The sequence below is a fragment of the Strongylocentrotus purpuratus genome, unplaced genomic scaffold (genome assembly GCF_000002235.5).
Source record: "Strongylocentrotus purpuratus isolate Spur 01 unplaced genomic scaffold, Spur_5.0 spur5_scaffold_1, whole genome shotgun sequence".
NCBI lineage: Eukaryota > Metazoa > Echinodermata > Echinoidea > Camarodonta > Strongylocentrotidae > Strongylocentrotus > Strongylocentrotus purpuratus.
In genome coordinates, this window is record NW_022145594.1 from 31,250,414 (window position 1) to 31,268,933 (window position 18,520).

General features: G+C 38.3%; 1 protein-coding gene and 1 pseudogene across 1 annotated transcript; one reads left to right on the top strand and one right to left on the bottom strand.

The window, feature by feature from the left end:
* Positions 1-76: 76 nt before the first annotated feature.
* On the bottom strand, positions 77-6,621 carry LOC115921323. The gene is made up of 3 exons (XM_030978686.1): positions 6,258-6,621; positions 962-1,122; positions 77-500 (listed from the first exon to the last, which is right to left on the bottom strand). Exons 2-3 carry the CDS (start codon positions 1,096-1,098, stop codon positions 77-79), a joined length of 561 nt encoding a protein of 186 aa, XP_030834546.1. The 5' UTR covers positions 1,099-1,122; positions 6,258-6,621.
* A 4,145-nt stretch (positions 6,622-10,766) lies between these two features.
* Positions 10,767-16,045, top strand: LOC593590 (annotated as a pseudogene).
* Positions 16,046-18,520: the final 2,475 nt, after the last annotated feature.

An 18,520-nucleotide genomic window follows, 5' to 3' on the forward strand; every position in this document is an offset into this window, starting at 1 on the left:
TATCTACATCACCATGCAAGCCGACACTTACAAGCAGTATCAGTCTTGTGGGCTGTTTGTCTACTGGGATGTCCTGCTATAAAATAATCCTATTTGTACCAAATGAGAAAGTGTCAAAACAGTGTTTGTTGGCTGCCTGCAAGAGCAATACATTATCAATGGCAGTAAAGGCCTTCATGCAGGCAGCCGACATGATTTCCTTCTTTTTCTCACCTGTCTGCTTCAGGACTAGACTGCCAGCAAGTAGTTCGCCAGAGAGGGACCCTAAGTTACTTCTTTCTAATCCCTCTGCAAGAAGAGCCCTGATGTCTGTGCCTAGAGGCTGTTTGTCTCTCCATCTTGTGAACACTGTCATCAATGCATCATTTGTATTTAGCAAATGCTGCACAATGATTTGACCAAGCTCTGCATTGGGGATCTCCAGGTTAACGCCCACCTCTTTGTAGTAGGTAGGTTCAATCATCTTAGACAGCTTTATAAACTCCTCCTCACTGACAATCCTGTAATAAAAACACATTTTTATTAAGTATCTCTTATTGTGTTGTAACCCCGACTGTACATTCATGTCAGCACCTCTACTTTGTAAGTTTAATTCAGTTCTTGATCAGCTTTTGGGCAAAACAGACTGTACAACTAAGTACATGGAAGAATAAACTACTCCAGCCTGCAAATATGTACACTAGCTCCTACAGCTGAGCACTGTTAGTACCTGCAGCTTCATGAGCATACCTATCTGATTTTATTAAGCTACATGTACTGATGAGATTTATTCAAAGGTATATTGAAGCATACAGACACAAGACTTATACCTCATTGAGCAGTGCACTTGAATATGGAAGAAAAATTGGCATGCATGTATGTGGTGTTATGGTTTAATAGTGAGAAAAATACTTAATATCCCTACTGCTCATTAATGTTGCAATAAAGAACTGGAAATAAGTTCAAATACATATAGACTGACCTGTCTGGTCCAGGGTTGGTTTCAACATCACCAGATCTCATCAGGAGGATCATGAGCAGATAGAGAAGGCAGAATCCATCCATGGTGCAAGACGTCCTTCTCATTCGACAGAAACTCAGTCCGCTGGAAAGGTACATGAATGATAACCCCAGCAAGACTTCCTGTAATTGACCATAAAAAGGGGATTCTACTTACTATGCATATATTAAAGTGGCATGTATTTACAGTGTACATAAAATGGATTACTTTTTAAAACTTTTTTTCCTTATCCAAATATGTGCCTCTTGACTTGACATGTGTGATTTAATACTGAACTATATTTAAAGATAAAAGGGGCTGGAATGTATGGGGCCCCAAGTGTAACACATGTGATTCTGTCACAAAATCAATGTTTTATCACAAAAAGCAATCTCATCAAGTGATTTTGTGATAAAAATAAATTTGTGAGATTGCTTTTGTGACAAAATCAAATGGTGAGATTGATTTGGTGACAAAACATTTATTTTGTGACAGAATCACATGTTTTACACTTGGCACCACATAGAAATGTATTATATTCGGGGGGGGGGGGGGGGGGGGGCGATGTACCCATCTCTGACAATATATATATATATATTCAAAGGGTTTATGATTACTAGTAAAGCTAATTAAATATCATATTGGGAATATGCTGATTGTATAGGGTGTATATAGAAAGAAATAATATTATGGGAATAGGCCATTTTCGTAATGTAACCAAATGTAATGCATAAGTCTTTGTGAAGTGCCTCAATACAAATTATTTCATTCACCTGATAGGATTAATAGTATTTCAATAGTCGGAATGCAACTGCATATATTAAGTGTTGCTAGGTAGGTCAAGCCATAATGTTTGTCCAACCTGGCAACAACTAATGTATGCAGTTCGGATTCTGTCTATTGAAATACTATTATTCTCATCAGGTGAATAAAATAATTTGTATTGAGGCACTTTACAAAGACGTATGCATTAAATTTGGTTACATTACGAAAATGGCCTATTGACACAAGAGCATGGTGATGTCAGATACAGCTGTAAATGGTGGAATTTATAGATTTCAACAGTTTAAAAACACACTTGCACCAGATCTCGGGAGGGGGGGGGATGCTTCTCTCCCAAAATTCTTTCTCTCTTTAATATTATTTATTTTTTTGTCTTCGATAGCCAAGGCTGTGAGTCGGTGTGTTTAACTGACCCCCAGGACATTAAAGTCAGGTTTTAAATGAAAATCCAATCCTAATAGCTAATAACTGCTCTTACAGAAAGCAGACATTTTGAATAACGAAACTGGTGAAAGTTGAAATGAAATTGAGTCAACTCAATAAGAAATTATGAATGTTTTAAATATGAGAATACTAAATCTATGTGTATCTCAAATTTGTAATTTGGTCTGTGGATTGTGTCGTAATCATGGACAACTCTTCTGTTTGTTACGTACAAAAAATATTGTTTTTTCCTTCTAATTCTCCATTGGGGCACTGCTCATAATATATTATGGATAGCACACCATCATAGGACGTTTTTGAAAAGCTGAAATTTTGGTAATTTTGAGTTTTGAAACAAATTGCAAAGTTTTAGGGCACTAGGTCACAGCCATATATGATATATAGCAGGGGCGTCTTAGCGTCTTCCAAAGTGAGGGAGGGCACCAACAAAGGGAAACCCCAAAGTGAACACACCATTTTTTAGACATTGAACTATACCCCTACATCGTCATGATTGTGATTACACTACCAGGGATGACATTTTCTCTCTTTATGTGGTACAAGATACTGCCTAAGCAACAAAGTTTGCATTTGGGTGTGACGGTCTGAATATCAATATTAATATTAATATTAATATTTATATTTATATTAATATTTTTGAGCGAGAAAGCAAAAAATTTAAGTTTGTGAGGTCCCAGTGCGAAAAATTAAATCATATAAATGAGGACAAAAAACAACTCTGATAGAATTTTAAAGCACAGTCTAATATAAAAGAAAGACTGAACAGTTCTTTTATAGGTAACATAATTATAACAACTACAAACGTGAGCATGCGTAGCGAGCAAGCTATAATGAATATTAAAGAAAAAGTCACTTTAAATTAGGGGTGCATGTTATGGGAGAAAGGAAAAGTAGGCACTTATCAGAAATGGGGCACTTCTTGCACCTGAAAAGGCCTCAACAGATATGAAAAAAGGCACTGGTGAGAATGGAAATAGGGAATCTGTTGAAGGAAAAGGCGTGCATACCATAAATGCAAAATGAGCCATCGATGGTCTGTTTTACGCTGTGGCTGCTGTGGTCCAGTAAACTTGATTGACTTACAGTTGCAAGTTGCAGGCAACTTCAATATATTTTCACAGTACCGGCCCATACCAATTTATTTTGCAATGCATTGGCACAAACTTAGATCAACATCCATCGGCAAATGTTGGTTTAGCAATTTATTTTCCTATTCATGTCAACAATGCAAGATAAAATTGTCGGTAAGATGTGTTGAAATGTCCTGTACCATAGTGGTATAGTTATTGTACCGTTCGTAGTCCCATATGTGCAAAATTTGTGCTGGTTTTGACTCAAGTTTTTTTTTTTTTTTTACTCTTTCGCTGTAAAGGCCGCACCCCAACTTGTTGATATTTTCTCTTCCAAAAATACTGCGGCCTTTATGCCGGCAAATACGGTATTCCGGATTTTCAGGTCCTAGAAATCTCCAAAAACAGAATATTCCGAATTATTCGTAAGGGTTGGCAGGTATGGTATTGTGTGCACATAGCTTAGCGCAGCGGCCTAGTCTGTGTGTGTGTTGACCTTGAATCAAAGTTTCATTGACAGGTGTATAATTTCATTTTGAGACAGAGAATTTATTTTACTCAAATATAAAGTAAAAGACTTGCAGAAATTTTAGTACGGTACTGCAAATTTTGTGAAAATAAGAAAATGCAATATTGTTTTTAATATACCGGTAACGAAAATAATTACAGCTTTAAAAAATCCAAACAACTAGGATCATTCTCATTTTGTTTTCTTCGTAACATTGGATAACAAATTTCACAAAGTCCAACATAGACAGATAGAATAACATTGATAATTTAGATTATTTAGTGCAAGGGTAAATATGACAATGACCCGGAATATAATACCATGATAAAAATTCATCAAATGACTTGTAATACTTGTCCACCTGCACATCCCCAGTATAGTACGATAATACTCTGTAAAAGGTCTGTACTCAAAAGGAAGAAGAAGAAGAAGAAGAAGAAGTTCTTTAAAAAAAATTAAAAAAAAAAAAAAAAAAATGGGGGGGGGGGGGGGTCGTACCACGCGTTTTCAATTTCTTGGCGAGAGGCCTGCCTACTGCAATATATTTTCAGTTCTAAAAAATGGCACTTCATTTCGCTCAGTTTTCACATATTATTAAGCCCCTCTTCACTAGTTTGGCAAGAGGGTGCAAGTAGCTAAAAGTAGTGCAGTGGGGCTTTAAAACAGGGTAACAAGAATTTGACAACTGCAATATTTACGAGCTAATTAGAACAACTCTTATTCTTCAATTTGATATTTCAATTATTTCATCTGGTGGTTTCTAAAGCGAGATTCTACAGTTTCCCGGTAGCTGAGACTCTTTCGTAGTGGTTTACCGTAAACAAGTTAGGTTTAAACATATGTAAGGCTTCATGGACAAAAGCTTTCGCACCCTTCGTAATGTACCCTAGCCCCAGGTTTTTTCCTAGTTATTTTATTCTTCATTATGTTGTAAAACTCTGATGAAACCAAAAACGACAACAATGCCTGTAAAAAGATATGAGAAGGATAAATACAAAAGTCTGAACTCCAAGCTCGACTATACACTCAGCTCAACCACTACAGCAAAGCATAGAGTCAATGCTAATGCGTATTGACCTCTAGCACTGCATACTTGCTGAGAGGCAGGTATAACACACAATACACACACCACACTCTATTGCATACCAATGTAGGCTACACACTAAAGCCGGTGTGGCTGATCGGCAAATTTGACCCTAGACTTTCAACTTGAATTTTTAAACTACCGGGTATTTTTTTTTTAACATCTTCTTCTTCTTCTTAGTTGATCCCTCCACTGTTTTGGAGATTCCTGGAGTCCAAATAAAGTAAATGTTTAAAATCCGACCGGTTAGGAGCTTTGGAGAGTCTTAGAACGAGAAGCTTCAATTTTGTGTAGGAAAAAGAGCGATAGTAGAAGTAGGTTATTATGAATTTCGGAAGGCAGGCATGGATGCAGGGGTAACAGAGTAGGAGGGGTAAATTGCTGTGGGTCATCATCCTTATATAGGTTTAACCAGATGGGATAATCCACGAGGCATTCCTTGACTTTGCTGATGAAATCCTGACGAAGATGGGCTAGGTATGAGCAGACTCCAACAAAGTGCTCCACTGTCTCATCATTGGTTTTACAAAGGGGGCATGTAGAGATAGGTGATTTCTTAAAGATAAACTTGAGTTCTGGTAAAAAAAAGAAAATGAATTCTCACAGAATCTAACGAAACTTACACTGAATGTTCAAGATTACAAATAAATGTCATGTGCCAAACAATTTTGGAAGAAAATGTATACTGGCTGAGTAATGAGCATAGAAAGATAAGGAAATCAGGGTAGTACTAGCCCCGACAACATGTGTGTTGTCCCATATACATCTTTCTGTGTAAGTGATTGTTACTTTTCCAAGACTCTGCCAAATTTATGACAATTTTGATGACTCCAGAACCTTGCATTACACACCATTACTTACATGCTATATGATCAACTTTTCTGATACATTCCACACCTTTTCTTTCACAAAGCAATCGCATTACCAGAAGTCAAGTTTATCTTTAAGCGTGAAGAGACGGCATTGTGTCAAGTAGGTGGATGTGAGTAATTGGGCTCTCACTATAAGGGCTCTTCGGATGGTAGGAGATGGTGCATTCTTCGTAAGATGGTAAGATGAAAAAATGGTATTTTACTCATATTTAGGTGTCATCAATTATCACTAAAGTACCGATTTTCAGTGAAATCACTCAGTTGAGTTTTGTACAGTGGTGTTTGAAATGTTGAGAATCAATAAAACAGCTTTTAATACACAGCCAGGATAGTAATGCAGATATGTGTCATTGTGTGAGATCAACAGCATTCTTGCAGACTCTCGGGTAAACGTAAAATAAAATACACAAACAGCAAATTACGAGTGACACTGTGAGAATGGGTCATCAATAAAGAGCAAATTGCCTTATAGAAGGTTGACAAATGTTAGTTATAAGAAAAATAACCCCATACTCACCAGATGGTTATTTTCTATGACTATATCGTGGTTTTGGAAACCACTCGTTCATCCGATATCCGCATGCACAAGCTTGTTTACAGTTAAGCGCTACTACAGATTAGGCCTACAGGCTAACGTGTGACCTGTGGAGTGGCATGGCCTGGTGGCCGATGGGAATAATTCAAGAAAGAAATTGTACTGTAGGGATCCGATCGAGCGAATGGTGGTTTCCTATTCACGCAAGTGTCATTTCTGTCTACAGCCTGGGCAGCTTGCATGGATGATGGAAATCAAGATTCTACGTCAATAGCGGGAAATTAGCTGAAAATAAGACTGTGACATCGGGATCGTTGCGCACGTAATGCATGCCACTACTGTATTTGTCTATGATGTCCACGGCCGGCCGCGCCCTATATCGTGCGGGCGCGCGCGTTCTTATGATTACCTCATAGGGAATCCCCTAAAATTGTATGATTGTTGTTGTTATTGGCGTTTAGCTGGCGCTCTTCAATCTTGACAGATTATCTGCGCCACGGCGTTCCTTCTTTGGTGCATGTTCATCTTGTCGAACTGGATCTCATGGCATGGCTCACTTTTACTGATGGGGCTCTGTCTTTCCAGACTTCTGTTTTCGAGTTAAGAGTTGGCTCACCCGTCTCAGCGAAGTGCTACTGTGAAAGATTAATTATATTTCATTTCTCTTCACCATTAGTCGTGTATTTTAATCATAAGGATGTCATCCTTATGATTTTAATATTGATGATAATCAAACATTTCAATCATTATACTCACAGAGGAAAGCGCACTATATCTATACAAAAATTTCAAATCTGTTTGTATCTTTAATATAATCTAAGAGGACTCTAAAATCCGATGAATTCCCTAATAATTTTACTAAATCTAACGTATTACATTTCAATCGTCTTTGCATTAATTATCCTTCTTACTCATTTATATTTCTTGCATTGTAGTAAAAAAAATGCTCTATAGCTTCTGAAACCTTACAATGAATACATAGTCCATCTTTATGTTGATTAATAATGTGCCGATCATAATTGAATTTATATTTCCCTAGTTTCAACTGATGTATTATTACTTCCTCCTTTCTATTGAAACCTTGGATATTTTCTGTTTTTGTGACATATTATGGCTGAATTCGCCATGCCCGGCGGTAATAGCTAAAAATGAGTTGAATAGCTGAGATCAAAGACATATTTGTTGTAATCGAGTGGCTGCGAGTTATGGTCATTGGTCACAATCTTAATCATTTCCTTCACATCTGGTCTGCCAGTTTTTATGTGCAATCTTTCCTTGTTATTATATTCTTCATTATGTTGTAAATTGGAATGGTATAAAATGTTGTTAATTAAATAGGAATTGTGTGGTGCAAAGGTCCCCCTTCCCTGCTTCTCCAGTCAATGACAAATTGTTTCCCTCCTTTGTTGGGGTATCTTTATTACTCATTTAGAGTAGGCCTATAGGGATTCTCATTTAACTCTTTGTGTTAATGCTAGCATTTGTGAATGATTTTTTACTAGGTAGATTTTAGCAGTAAAAACTCACATCTCCCTAGTATTACCAATTTGTAGTCAAATTATCGAAAATGTTTTTGAATGTTCAGATCTGTATCCTTGATGTAGTGTACACCAGAGAAGAAAACGAAATGGAGATTGGAGTGAAAGATAGAAGACACACAGGAAAAGAGACAAAGAGAGTATGTACTTGTGTCCGTTTCACTTTAAAATGCAACATTTTTCCACTCTAAAGGGGCAAGGCGTAAATCCCCTCCCGGCCTGGGCCCCGTCTTACAAAGAGTTGATATCAATCGTAACTTATTTGCGATTGATATCAATCGTAACTATGTACATAAGAGATAGGAAATTGCAAACTTGCGATTGATTGGAGGACTTACGATTGATTTGGATCGATCGTAACTCTTTGTAAGACGGGGCCCAGGTCAATCTGCCCCCTCAAATGTTGACCATCTGGAACAGCGTATTTCAACCAGGGTGCTGCAAGACATCTAGGGGTGCCACTGGAGAAATGTTTATTTATTTATTTATTTATTTATTCAAGTTTTATTTAAAATAGAGGGTAGGTACATTCAGTTTAACAAAACTGCTTTCCAAGTACGCCCTCTAACATAACAAATGTGCGATATACAAAAATACAAGGATTATATACAAAATATAACATTCATCAAAACTAAACATTGACATAATTATTTGACATAATATAGAGTACAAACATATATAACATAAGAAAAATAATTATACCGGTAGAGGGAAATAAGAACGGAGATTCGACTATAATAAATGCTTTGCCAATTGGCATCCGCGCTTAAATATTTGAATTAATTTGGTTGATTGGATTGAGGAAGGAAGTTTATTAAATAGGGTGCTTGCTTTATATGAGAATGATCTTTTTTTGAAATCGGTTTTGGGGTATGGGATGTCAAGTAGAGCATTTAAGGAATAGCGGGTACAGTAGTTGAAGGTGCTATAATTTATAAGTGATTTTAAATAAGTTGGGGCCATGACATTTATAATTTTAAAAGCTAATAAACAGTAGTGATGTTTTAATCTTTGTTCGACCGATTGCCAATTTAAAGTCGTATGAAGTGTACATTGTGGTGTGTCGTAATCCTTATTTAAAATCAATCTCGCAAATCTATTTTGTAACTTTTGCAGTTTCGATAAATTTGTCTTTGAGCAGTTTCCCCAAGCAGTACAACAATAGTCGATATGTGGTAAAATTAATGCAAAATAGAGGTTTACAAGAGTTTTATGGGGTATTAGGCGTTTTATACGACGAATACATCCAATAGAACGAGATATCTTAGTACTTATATATTTTATATGTTCAGACCACGTAAGTTGTGAATCAAGTATAACTCCTAGGTATTTCATTGTTTCGACACACTGTAAATTTGTACCATTTAATTTAATTGAGAGACGATTGTTCTCCAACTTTCTTTTTGATCCAAATGACATCACCATAGTTTTCTGAGGGTGTATATACATCTTATTTATATCAAACCATTTACATATTAAATCAAAGTCATTTTGTAAATTTTCTTGAACTTCAGAAAAAACATTAGAATTATTAAAAATGACAGTATCGTCAGCATAAAGTGATATTTTGGAATTATTATGAAATGTTAAATTATTGATATCATTAATATACAAACAAAAAATCAAGGGGCCCAGAATTGACCCTTGTGGCACCCCGGATTTAACAGTTAAATACTCGCTACAATGATTATCTATAGTAACATATTGTTGTCTACCAATTAAGTAAGATTTAAACCATTCACACACCTTGTTACTCATGCCATTAAAAATTAATTTATCAAGTATTATTTTATGTGGAATAACGTCAAACGCTTTCCTAAGATCGTAAAATATTGTTCCAGTAATCTGACCTGAGTTCATATTATCAAGAAGGTAATCAGTAATTTCTGTGAGACATGTGGTTGTGGAATGAAGCGGTCTAAATCCAGACTGACGTTCTGATAATAGATTATTTTGGTTAAGGTAAGAATACAATTGTTTATGTACGGCTTTCTCTAGAATTTTTGACAAAGAGGGCAGTATTGAAAGGGGCCTGAAATTATCCACACTAAACGTTCCTCCTTTGTGTATCGGAGTGATTTTTGCAATCTTGAAATCAAATGGAAATCGTGAAGTTTTTAATGATTGGTTAAATAATATGGTCAGTGGTTTTGCAATGATATCTGCAGATAATTTGAGTAACTTGGGATGTAGACCATCCATTCCTATAGCCTTTTTACAATCAATATTGCGTAGTTCATTTCTAACAAATTCTGATTTGATTTCTTGAAATTCGAAAGAAAAATTGGTTTGAGATAACGTTTGTAAAGAATTGAAATTATCATCTACAATGCTAGAACATGTACCAGTTTGTAGATTTGAACTCACATTATTAAAAGTTTCATTCAATAAACTTGCCACCTTTACTTTGTCAGTTATTATTTCATCATCAATTAGGATTGTGTTGCTTACCTCCTTTTGCCTTGAAGGCAAGAGTTTTTTTAAAACCTTCCAATTTTTGCTTAAATCATTTCCGCATTCTGAGAACTCATTTTTATAATACGCTCTTTCAAGATTTTTGTTTAGGTTATTTGCTTTATTTCTATAAAACTTGAACTTTTCCCAGCAACAATCACATTTTGTCTTTTTATACCTTTTCTTATAGTAATCACGGTCACGTGCCAAAGTAATATATTCGTCTGTAATCCAAGGCACTCCATTACGTTTTCTTCTGACAGAAATAAAAGGTGCATGTTTATCACTTAGTATTGTGAACACCGATTTGATATTAGACCACATTTTATCAACTTCAACATTTTCTTCATTAAACTCAGCCCAATTTTGATTTCTCAAGTCCTCTTGAAATTCATTTTCGTTAAAGTTCCTAAAAGATCTAAATTTACATATTTTCGAATGAAGCATTGGATTTTTGCCTTTTACGACTAAAAATATTAAACAGTGGTCACTAAAACCAATGGGCATTACACCGGACCTCAAGTTAGCAATAGAATTCGAGGTAAGTATTAAATCAATGAGTGTACTACTATGAGGTGTAACTCGTGTAGGCTCATTGATTAACTGATTAAGCTGACAAATACGACAAATATCCTTAACATTTTTAGACAATGTATTATCATTTCTCATATTACAGTTGAAATCACCTAGCAAAACAATATTATTTGACAATGACATTACTTTCTCAATATTCCCTTCAAGGACGGTAAAAAATGTACCTGGGCAGGAAGGTTTCCTGTATAAAATACCAACAAAAATCGAACTACTACTTGTTCTTTTGATTTCTAGCCACATGAGTTCAAGCTCCTTTGTTTCAAGATCTGTTCTTCTTAAGTAATTAAATTTCTCGTTAATGTAACATCCTACACCACCACCGCCAGTGCCATCCCTGTCATTTCTTTCAATTTTGTAACCATCGATAGAAATCATATGATTTGAAAAATCCTCATTCAACCATGTTTCGGATAGTCCTAAAATGTCGAAGGGGTTTGACATTAGAAATTGTTTTACATCTGTAACTTTATTTCTTAAACTTCTTATGTTAAGGTGTGCTAATTTAATGCCCTTTTCCTTTGTAAAATCACAAAGTATACTGTATCTATTATCTTCATTCGAAGTAGAATCATGTATAATATTCGCAAGATGAGAATATCCAAGATAAGTTTCTACGGGAGAGATATCTTCTTGTTCCCAAAAGGGAAAATGTTTCAGAGTACATACAGTACATTGCCAATTTTCAAAAGATTCATTCGTATCATCGTATTTGCATTTAGGAATTCCTTCACATACTATATGTGCCCATTTTGTACACGAAGTACATAACAGGGCCTTTTGGTTTTTCCTTACTGCTTTATTACATTTACTGCATGGATATTTAACCATAAAAAAAGAGTCGGTACAAATTTATTCATAAAATTGATTGAAAAAGAAAAAGAAAAAAAATATATCAAAGTGTTCTCAAGTCCTCAAAGTCTCTGATTCCCTTAGTCACTGTCTTCCCACCGGTGGCAGGAAGGAGTGCGACGACATGTCCATCCGATGTCCATGTTTTGAGAACTTTGCTATGATTCCTCGTTTCATGTTATATATTTCTTGTTTAATGTTGGTGGAATAAAGTCGATTTCATAAAAACCGAAGATTAGAAACATCTACAGTTTTTAATTACACTGGGAAGTAGCATTTTGAAGATGTTAATGAGTCTTTCTTCCTCACTACCTTCGCTCTCTCGCAAAGTTTAGAAACAGGATGATAAAGGCAGCCAAGTGCCTATACATCTCGACATATGGGCAACGAGGCGCCCGAATGCCCTTCTATTTGACAGCGAGGTACCCAAATATATATTATATTTTTCCTACCGAAATAACGTTTCCCACACTCATTCGCTTTACTCGCTTGCACCATTTAGCATCAGGATAATTCTAAGCAATGAGATGGCCGAATATCCTCATATTCATGTATCGAGGGGACCGGATATATGAGTTTTTGTATTCATGTACATTCCTCGCTGAGGTGCCCGCATACATTATTATATCTAGTGTGTTGATTACAAAATAATTATTTACCATTTAAAAAATTATCATTTTCTTTGCTCGCTCGCTCCCAAAATCGAATATGCCCGTTCGTGTGCATATGGCAAATAACGAGTGCCAGAGAAATGTGAAAAAAAAGAATTTTATGTGATGGGTTTGGGATCGGGATGACAAAAAGCTATTTTTTATTCTTAAAAGGGTGCCGTGACAAAAAAAATGTTTAAAACGTACAGATCTCGTAGACTAAAGACTGCCCCCCCCCCCCCCCCCCCGACTGAGCCCACGCTACGCCACTGGTTCTCAGTATATAAGTCTTTTGCGATCTTATTAAAAACTTTTAGTAGGAATACAATTCAGTCCGTCTTTCTTTCTGCTGGCAGATTTGATGGCCAAAATATTTCCTGAAAGGCATGTTTAAGAAAGTTTAACCCTGCATTCTGACGATTATTAATTGACTTAACCTTTACGGACTTTACAAAAGTGAGGAGAGAAAACAGAATACACTGGTAGGGGCAGCTCACGAGTTTACAGTTTGATTAGACTACCTTCTTGAGAAAGTACCTTTTGTGTAATGCGGATGATGTTCAACACCTTTTGGGTTTAAATAGTATTTAGTTTACTGTTGTTGATTTCGAGGGTACTATGCAGTGTTTTTCTCTTTCTCCCCCCCCCCCTTATTCCCTCCGCTACAAGGCCCCCGAGGCTGGGGATTTGGGGGGGGGTATGTGCTATACTCTGTATATACTTTATGCTCTATATCATTGAAATTCGAACATCCTAATTGTTGTTATTTTTCCTGTCTCAATCGAGAATATTCCAGCATATCGGAAGTGCTGCGTTTACAATGAGAAAAAAACAATCACACGATCGGAAATCCGCTCAAACAAACAATGAAATATCGGGATAAATTCTATCATAGACCAGTATAACACACCGTCTTCTTTTACACAACAATTAATACATGTAGTTTAGCCAAGGGACAATAATCATATAGGCATATTAAGCTTGCTATTATCACATAAAATTATAAACGCTGTTCATTTTGTCAGTAACTTTCGGGCGCAGAACACATTGGTTAAACATGAAGACTATACTCTTCTAGAATTGGAAGAACATTTCATTACAAGTTGATATAAACGTCGATTTGTCACTTAATGTGCACAACGTCATACGAAAGAAGTGCTGCATACAAATAGATGACGAACATTTTGCCAATTAGAAAAATCGTCGCTTTGTCAGAGTTCACTTGAAGCTTCGACTATCAAACTGTTCAGAATAAACTATTCTGCAAATTATCACCAAGTATAGAAATATAGAATTTAGCCCAAACATCCGGATACTTCCGAATTTATTGCGGCAACTATTTCAGGAAAAAAAGTCAGGCGCGCTTATTTTGGACATCCTCAAAGTTGATATTTGGAACCAGACAGCTCGAGATAAAATAAAATACAATGGCTTCAGGAAAACGCCACCGATTGGGATTGATTTGGGTACATCGTGTTCCTGTGTAGGAGTCTTCAAGAATGGGATGGTAGAGATCATTCCCAATGACTATGGAAACCGGACCACAACCAGCTGCGTTGCTTTCACAGAGAGGGAGATACTGATTGGAGATGCGGCCAAGGATCAGATGTCAGAGTAAGTGGTTTGAGATTTAGTGCACGTTTCATGAAGTGTGACATTGTTCCATGAAAGATATATTTGAAAAAAATTGTCTTCAAAGGGAAATCTAGGACCCAAATGATCGTGAACCCCTGAAGGCAGGGTAAAGAGCACTAATTTTGTTTCTTCTTTCTTCCAAATTCTTGAGAAAATATTTAGCGCCGAATCGACATCCACCCCCCCCCTTGCGCCAGGGGGAGGGGGCCCCCTCCCTAGATCCGCCACTGGTGACAGGTGCACGTGTCGTAAATCCTTTGAGCACTTTCCATGTTGACATGCCGCCCCTCCTCTCATTCATCCTGGATCTGCCCCTGTAATACAGTAGTAAACCTAACCTAAAACAAACTGCTATCCAAGCCCTGCCTATAATTCTTGGGCAAAGCAGAGCCCAGATGAATGTTGCCAGAGCAAATGCCGTATCAGAAGAAGCACATTGTTTTCCAAACTACAAAAGTTGTGATATGCCTTAAGTAATACCAGAACATGGTATGTCGGCCTATGTGATAGGCAATTCTATTTTCTTTTTTCTGTATCTGTTCAGGAATCCAAAGAATACAATCTTCGATGCCAAGCGTCTAATTGGGCGACAGTTCAATGACGACGTTGTACAGTCAGGCATGAAACACTGGCCCTTCACTGTCATCAACACGGACGGCAAGCCGATGCTGCAGGTAGAGCACATTGGAGAAACCAAGACACTCTCTCCAGGAAAGGTCAGCTCCATGGTTTTGACCAAGCTGAAGGAGACAGCAGAAGCTAACCTTGGCAAGAAGGTCACCGATGCCGTCATCACTGTTCCTACTTACTTCAACAATGCCCAGCGACAGGCGACCAAGGAGGCAGGGGTGATCACGGGTCTTAACGTCCTCAGGATGATCAACGAGCCCACCGCTGCCGCCGACGCCTACGGTCTCGATGAGAAGTCTGACGGTCGAGAACTGCATGTTCTTGTTTTCGATCTCGATAGAAGTGAATTCGACGTATCACTCCTTGTAATTGAGGATGGGATATTCGAGTTACTGACGACGGCTGGAGACGCACATTTCGGAGGAGAGGACTTCGATAGCAGACTCGTCAGCCATCTCGTTGAGGAATTCAAGAGCAGGAACAAGACAGACTTGATGACTAACTCCAGAGCACTACATCGCCTTCGTAAAGCAGTGGAACGTGCATCCAGCAGCACTCATTGCTGTATCGAAGTTGGAACTGGCTCTTTTTTCGAAGGCCTTGACTTCTACACTAGCATTAGCAGAACAAAATTCGAGGAACTGTGTTCAGATCTCTTTAAAAAGTGTTTGCAGCCGGTAGAAAGAGTAATGCTGAATGCAAAGATCGACAAGAAGAGGATAAATACAGTAATCCTTGTTGGCGGATCGACACGAATCCCAAAGATCCAGAAGCTTCTTCAAGAATTCCTGGACGGAAAGGAATTCAACATGTCCATAAACCCTGAAGAAGTTGTAGCACACGGATCAGCGTTGTATGCAGCCAATGTGCACAAGATCAAAGATATTGTCTGTTTCCATGTTGCTCCTCTGTCTCTTGGTATCGGGACGGCGGCTGGCTCGATGACAAGTATCATTGATAGGAACACCATGGTGCCAACCAGACGGCATCTCAGAGATTCACTACCTACTCGAACAACCAACCGGGTGTCTCTATACAGGTGTTTGAAGGAGAGAGGGCTATGGTCAAGGACAACAATCACCTCGGCCAGTTTGAGTTATCCGGGATCCCTCCTGCTCTTCATGGCGTCCCCAGGATCGAAGTCACTTTCGACATTGACGCCAATGAAATCTTAACCGTCACTGCTATGGATTTGGTCACGGGTCGCAGCAATGGGATCACCATCTCTAATGATAAGAGACTGTCCAAAGACGACATCGAACGCACGATGAAGGATGCTGAACGATTCCAAGCCGAGGATGATGTCCAGCGTGAAGGCATCGCCGCCAAGAATCTTCTAGAGGATGACACCCTCATCCTCAAGACCGCCGTCAGTGACTCTTCTGCAGAGAAATGGTTAGGCTCGGATGCTCTTTTGTGAAAGCTCCTCTTAACACAGATTATGATAAAGAAAAATCACGATTTGATATCGTACTGAGTATTAAGCCTGTAAACAGAAACTGACTCTTAATGTTTATTGTTTGTAAAATCCCTGTTACACTGGCTATACTTATCTTTACTATAATTATTCATAATCATTAACAAGGTAAAATTTCAGTATCAATAATTGGTATAAAAGGCATAAACGTGAAGAAAAAAACATCTTCATCATGACGGTACTCTGTGATTTAACCCCCAAAACACCCCCCCCCCCCTGCGTACGCGCCTGTATTCGACCATTGCATAATACACTGCATATACCGGTACATGTATGCTGCAAACTCCCAGATAGGTATTTCTGTTCATATAGGTTTTCCTATTATACAAAAAAAATGCCCGCTCTTTGCCACGTCACATCTTCCACTTCACTATCACTGAATGTACCTACCCGCTAAAAGAAAACACCCTCTGACATACTCTAAATCTTTCCTTTCTCTCCTCTCTTGCTTGCTCTATTTATCATGTTTCTGTCCCAGTTTGGCTATCCATCTCTATCCACCTTGATCTATATCTCTACCTCTCACATGCTCTAAATTTCCCTTTCAATTAAGCTTGTACCCTTTTCCATTTTAATAGCTACCAACATCTCTAAAGCCCCCTCTCAAATGCTTTCTCTCCTTCCTCCCACATGATGGGACAAATTGGCCACCTAGCTCTACATCCAATCTGTCATAATGCTATGACATTCTCCTTTCTATTATCTTGCTCACTGTAGACCGTTATTCGCCCTTCTTTCACTACACATCCCCCACTCCCACCCTAGCTCATCTCTAAATCTCTTGCCCTTCCTCCATTGATCCCTTCCCTCACTCTCTTCCCTCCTTTTATCATCCGCTCCCATATGCACCCTCAACTCTCTCTCCCTTGATCCTCCCCTTCCCCCGTCTCTTCAACCTTACCACCCTCATGCTCTTTCTTCCCTTTCCTGCCTCCATCTCCACTCACATGCACCCTCATCTCTCTCTCCCTTCCTCTCTTGATCCTCCCCTCTCTCCGTCTCCTCTCCCTTTCCTCCCTCATGCTCTTTCTTATCTTTCATGCCTCCATCTCCACTCCCATGCACCCTCATCTCTCTCTCCCTTCCCTCCCTTTTTCCTCCACTCCCATGCACCCTCAACTCTCTCTCTCTCTCCCTTCCTCCGTCTCCTCCCCCTTTCCTCCCTCATGCTCTTTCTTCTCTTTCCTGCCTCCATCTCTACTCACGTGCACCCTCACCCCTCTCTCCCTTCCTTCCCTCTATCCTCCACTCCCATCATGGGTGTCGATCCCGGGGGGGGGGGGGGGGATGGGGGGGGGGATGGGGGGGGGGGGGATATATCCCCCCCAATATTTCAGGTGGGGGGGATGGCCTGTACAATCACCCCCCCCCCCCAATAATTCACCCTCAAAAAAGAGAAAAAAAGAGAGAAATTAATGAGAGCCCGATGAGAGTAGTTCATGGTTATTACTCGCAAGATGACCGTCAATATACACATTAATATCTCATTTTCATAATACATACATATATACGAACGAAGTAAATGAGACAACCGTATATGAGACAAGAATAAATTGAATTCTCGTTCATACGGCTTCATCAGGAATTGATGACTTTATTCACTTTGTTCAATCAACAGCATCATAGAAATGCAGTGCGCCAGATGCAAAGACGCAGCGTTAAAAAGCAACGAGCTAAATGTTAAGCGCGAAGCGCAAAAGTACCACCTGCAATGCACATCAGACAATCCTGGACAATGTAAACATAAATGAACTCTGTGACAAATTCGTGATGAGATCGGAGACAAGGAGAAAGATTTTCGGACATTAGTATGACTTATAAGATAGTTCACTAGTTGTTATGTTGTTTCCGCGTTCACCTTTTTAAAATTCACGTCATTGTATCTTTATTTTTATTTTTTTCACTCATTTTATTTCCTGATATTTCCTTTAAAAAATTCATTTTTGGAGAAATATTATTATGTCACAACTTATTTTTGTTTTATTGAAAAGCTGATGTAGGCCTATGTCACTGGCGTATTTCATACAAGTGATTTATAAATGTTCGTGATATCACATGATTTTCAACAAATTCGCGTTTCCCCATTTCTGTTGCAAACTGACACAATTACCAAATAGCCAGGAAGAGCATATATTTTGTATAGTCACTAATGGGCCTAAATAGTGGCCGTTAACACTAACAGTAGTATACAATTCCTTTCCAGAAGCTATTGCGACAAGCACTGCCGGGAGATAACATGCTACCCACCACTCGGGCTGTGCATGCAAAGATTTGCGAACGAACGTTCCATACGTACATCATGTGGGGAAACTGAAATCAGGCAAGGATTAATATAGAGAACAGTACAATGAATCGTCTTCTTTCTCTAATAATATAGTGAAACGGCAAAGCTTCCGCGCTTCGCGTGGGAGGGGGGCA